Genomic DNA, 4,274 nt, shown 5'->3' with positions numbered 1-4,274 from the left:
CGTATTTTGGGGTGGGGATATAACTTGAGAAGGGAAAGGAGGATTGGAACCTGCATTTCTGGCTGGAATCTGAGGGGGAGTTGATGCCATCATAGTTGTCTGTCTCGCTTGCAGGTGTGCAGAGTGTCTTGTGCATGGACGATGGGGAGGCATTTTCAAGCGGAGCTTGAATTAAACCACACGCACTGGACCCGCTTGCCATGCTCACACTGATTCCTGGGCCAAATTTGTTTGACTCAGATTTATTTTGAACGCCACTACTGTCTAATGTGCATGCTGTAATTTGGCTGAATTTACTGGTGCTCAGACGTTTGACCTCTGGAGGTGGAGCTTGAACTAATCTGACATGTTTGCCTGTCTCTTCCATCTATTGCATCTGTAGGATTATGAATACGGTTCCACAGACAGCCAGACAGCCAGATATGGCTGCTCCCCTTGCCTCCGATCCTCTGTGTTCTCACTCGTGGGTCGATCACGTGACCCCTGATCGGTTTCTCTGCGACCACTAGTCACGTTACCCTCTTCTTCTGATCGTGCGCCATAAGCCTCGGCATCTCAGCATCTCGGGACTCGGTCGCTGTGCCTAACTATGCGCTCGGCGACTCGCGGCCTTCCCCCCACACCTGATAGATCCTTTCCCTCACGATCTACTGTTGTACCCTTTCTCACCTCGATCTGCCCACTTTCATCATTGTTCGTGATTCTCATCGTGTAGTCTTTCTCTTAGCGTTTCACATAGCTACGAAGGCGGGCCACATGACCTCTGTCTCTGGATTGCGACGTCTGCATGAGCCCTCAGCGCTCACTGAGTCCAGTGTGGGTATCAAGGTCTGACGGTGGGGTGGGTCATTTGGCTCGCTTTCCTCCTCGAACTCATCACGAGCTGCAAGAAGCCTGTCAATTGTATTGGCAGCACCATCCTCCATTCGAATATGGCCATCATCAACCAATAGCGCGGTCTTTTCTATATTTCATCTTGCGGCCACGATGAATACCTTCCTCGAAACCTAAGACCTTCGGGTTCGTCACGTTGGGCCTCAACGGTACGAGCTATCTCCTGTGCACCAAAGGTCCCCGCCTGTAACTTACACAACTACAACCTCGGCTTCTCCTGTGCACAGGCAGTATCTTGCTGAGCCACAATCAACATATCACTGATACACCTGGCCCGTGATAATGAGTCCTTTGTGCATCTAAAGCATGCCGAGTTTTTTGTTCGAATCGAGTGAATACGGCGCAGAGGACTTCGGATGTTTGCTGGCTTTTATATTCCTCATCGACTAAGAGGCGAAAGAGCTTGCGCTATGTTGCAGACGAATGTACCGGTTCACGTCGCTTGCGAAACTTTTGACTTGGGCCACGAACATGTTGCCTGGGCAAGCCATGCCAGATTCGGGGTATCAGGCTGAGGTCTATGGGGAAAGGAAAGTCGTCATATCAACCTCAATAAGCGTATCGGCGAAACTCACGTGGGCGCTGACAGGCCCGGGTCCTCGTCAAGGTGTCCCTTTACTTTGGCCCGAACCTGACACCAGGCCGACCTTCTAACACTGAACGGCCACGCACCGTTGAAGTAGTGGGAGATAGCCTCTGAGCAATGAACTGAGCTCAGGGGAAGCTATAGGCTAAAGTGTGTAACCGTACATGCGCATGTCCGGAGTCTTCGTTTGTCTGACCATTAGAGCACTACGTGGCTGTTCTCTGCCTTCTGTCCCTAGGCCTCCCTACTGCACCGTCCCAGTATGCGGAGGTGCACTTTTGCGTAGCCTTCGACGACACCGTGAGCAGAAGTTCATATGCGCTCCCTCACTTCTTGTCGACGAGGTTCTCCACGCCAGTGGAGCTTCTTGGCTTGGTTACTGATACATGGAACGATGACATTAAGGCTTTCGGCTCCCCCGCACACCCGCAATCCGCCTATATGGATCCTCGATCGTCTGGTTCCACTATCAAGGGCCCTGCAAGCAGCATACAATTCCCCTAGCATCGGTCTCAACCTGTCTTTCCCACTGAAAACGAAGGTTCCCCTGAGCATCCATGTGTCGTCTTCGTCGGTGTGTCTGCCTTCCACAGAGATGAAGGTTTTCCCTTGAGCACCCACTGCGTGTTGTCTTCGTCAGTGCGCATACTGCTACCTCACACACCCTAAACTTCCCACAACCAAGGGCCGTCTTCAAACCTTTTGTGGTTTGTACGTGCCACTATGGGGATCCAACCAATACTCCCATAACTTTGCTGAACCACAGTAGGAGTTGTGCTGGTCGATAGGCTCAAGGGAGCCTAGTGTCGCCAAGCTTCTCAATGACTTCCGAGTGAGCGATGAGAGTGGGACGCTCATGTAAATAATTCGCAGGTTCAGCGGGCAAGGGAGTTTGTCAATCGTCGTCGGCATACTTGATGATGATAGGTACTTCGTGGAGAGCCAAGGAACATCTCGAATACTTTGACCAGTGTACCATTCTTGTGTATCTCTGATACCCAACCACTAGGTCCTAGTGTTCCGAGTAGACTCACAAATACACGATTCATTACCTTGTAATAGTACTTACAACCCCCCACGAATGCTAGTGCTACTTGATTTCTTGTGGCATGTACTACAACAGGCATTACCTCTCCCTCTATGCAAAATGAGTGTTCCTCGCTTCAATGGCACCTGAAGAAGGGCCCGTAGCATCGACTTCATTCGAAGCTGCCAGTGTGGCATGCCTCAATGAGAGAATTTCCTAGAGAAATACAAAAGCCCTCTGGGCCCTCCTGGATGCATTTGGAGGGAGTGTGTGGTGTCCATAGTTACAAAGTCTTTCAAACAAAAGCACTACAAGGAGGGAGTGTTACTTATCAATGTAAGAGATCTGTTATCATCATGTATGTGATAGAATGGGAAGCTGTATGGTAGTGGAGTTTTACAAATCATCAGTAAATCACTTTGAGCTGTGGAGCTCTCCACAGTGCTCCATAATACACAGAGTCCCCTAGCTAGGTCCAGGCTGGACAGATGCACCCAACAACACTTTTTGCTATGGCTAGTTGCCTGTTACTATGGAATGGTCACATTGTCATGGAACTTTGTCAAGTATCTTACTTACTATGGATTGCTATGGATAGGAACAGTTCACAGCAGGTATGACAGGAGCAGGAGCATTGGCATCAATTGCATACTACATGTAATGACAGGTACAACAGGACTAGGTATTATGAAATCAATCAAGGACTGCCTGAATGTGCTGGTACTAATGAAGGTATGAGTATCTCAGTGTATGAAGTAATCACTTTATTGGTACCTAGTGAAGGTATGAATATCTACACTATGTCAGTACTGAGTAAATGAATGTAAGTATAAGTATGCTCACCTCAGTGTATGAGGTAATTCCTGAGGTGGAAAAGGATGGTGTGGAAAATTTATAGTACTGTAATTAGTAAGTGTAGTGACATCAGAATTTAACTCTGAGGGTTGGGGAGAAATTCTGAGCCCTCTGGGTGAAACCCTGAGAGGCTACCGTAACTCCAGAATGCATTCTCAACAGGTATCTCTCTACATTCAAATCAACCTCTTGCAGTGCAGCCCTGATACAAGGAGTCAGCATGAGCACATCAGCTGCCCCAGTACTTACCATCCTTTCTTTGCCCACTGAGAAAGCTGATCATGTAACCTCATGCTGTGATAGGGATTATGAAGGATGTTGTTCAGTACCTTCATCATGCCATGGAAAATGGAATTGTAAGCCTTGCTGGAGAATTGAGGCATCATCTTTCCTGTGCCATTCTTTGCAAATCCATCCAACACACAATGATACTGTGAGAAAAGTTTGAGTTGCAGCGACTTGGGGTGTAAAATAACTCACTGCAGCTGCAATGAGAGCCAGACAGGAAAGGGGAACTGAATTGTTGAAGGATTCAGGATGCTTATCCATGATTCGATAGGTCCCAGTATAGTAGAATTGTATGACAGCTTCCTTGAGGGCAGGGTGAGTGAAATTCCTGGTTTTTCCCTGATAAACCAATCCATTAGTAGTGCAGACAATGAACCATGTGAATGTACATTCCCATTGAAACTGTCTTGCAGGAAAAGCAAGTTGTCAAGGAGCTTTGTGGCAGCAGTCTCTATCCATTGTACACAAACCTGTAGTGCAACATCAGAAGGAGGGATAAGGTTGAATGCAGATGGCATGGTTGCCAGTGTAACTGACTTCAATTCCAAATGCCAGGCAGATATATCACCAAGGAGCTACTGGCAGTATGTCAGTAGCTGTAACTGAAAGACAGGACTACTTATG

At 48.0% G+C, this 4,274-nt stretch overlaps 1 protein-coding gene across 1 annotated transcript; it reads right to left on the bottom strand.

Moving 5' to 3' along the window:
• Positions 1-1,065: 1,065 nt before the first annotated feature.
• Positions 1,066-4,168, bottom strand: F5J12DRAFT_931323 (uncharacterized protein; the record flags this gene model as incomplete). The annotated part of the gene is made up of 12 exons (XM_051749545.1): positions 1,066-1,412; positions 1,470-1,618; positions 1,811-2,100; positions 2,412-2,509; positions 2,550-2,594; positions 2,736-2,815; positions 3,087-3,095; positions 3,117-3,158; positions 3,537-3,564; positions 3,612-3,793; positions 3,843-3,989; positions 4,121-4,168. 12 exons carry the CDS (start codon positions 4,166-4,168, stop codon positions 1,328-1,330), a joined length of 1,203 nt encoding a protein of 400 aa, XP_051593980.1. The 3' UTR covers positions 1,066-1,327.
• Positions 4,169-4,274: the final 106 nt, after the last annotated feature.

The sequence above is a fragment of the Pisolithus orientalis genome (assembly GCF_024613125.1).
Source record: "Pisolithus orientalis strain OTSU chromosome Unknown F5J12scaffold_339, whole genome shotgun sequence".
Taxonomy (NCBI): domain Eukaryota; kingdom Fungi; phylum Basidiomycota; class Agaricomycetes; order Boletales; family Pisolithaceae; genus Pisolithus; species Pisolithus orientalis.
This window is presented reverse-complemented; position numbering and strand designations above follow the sequence as displayed.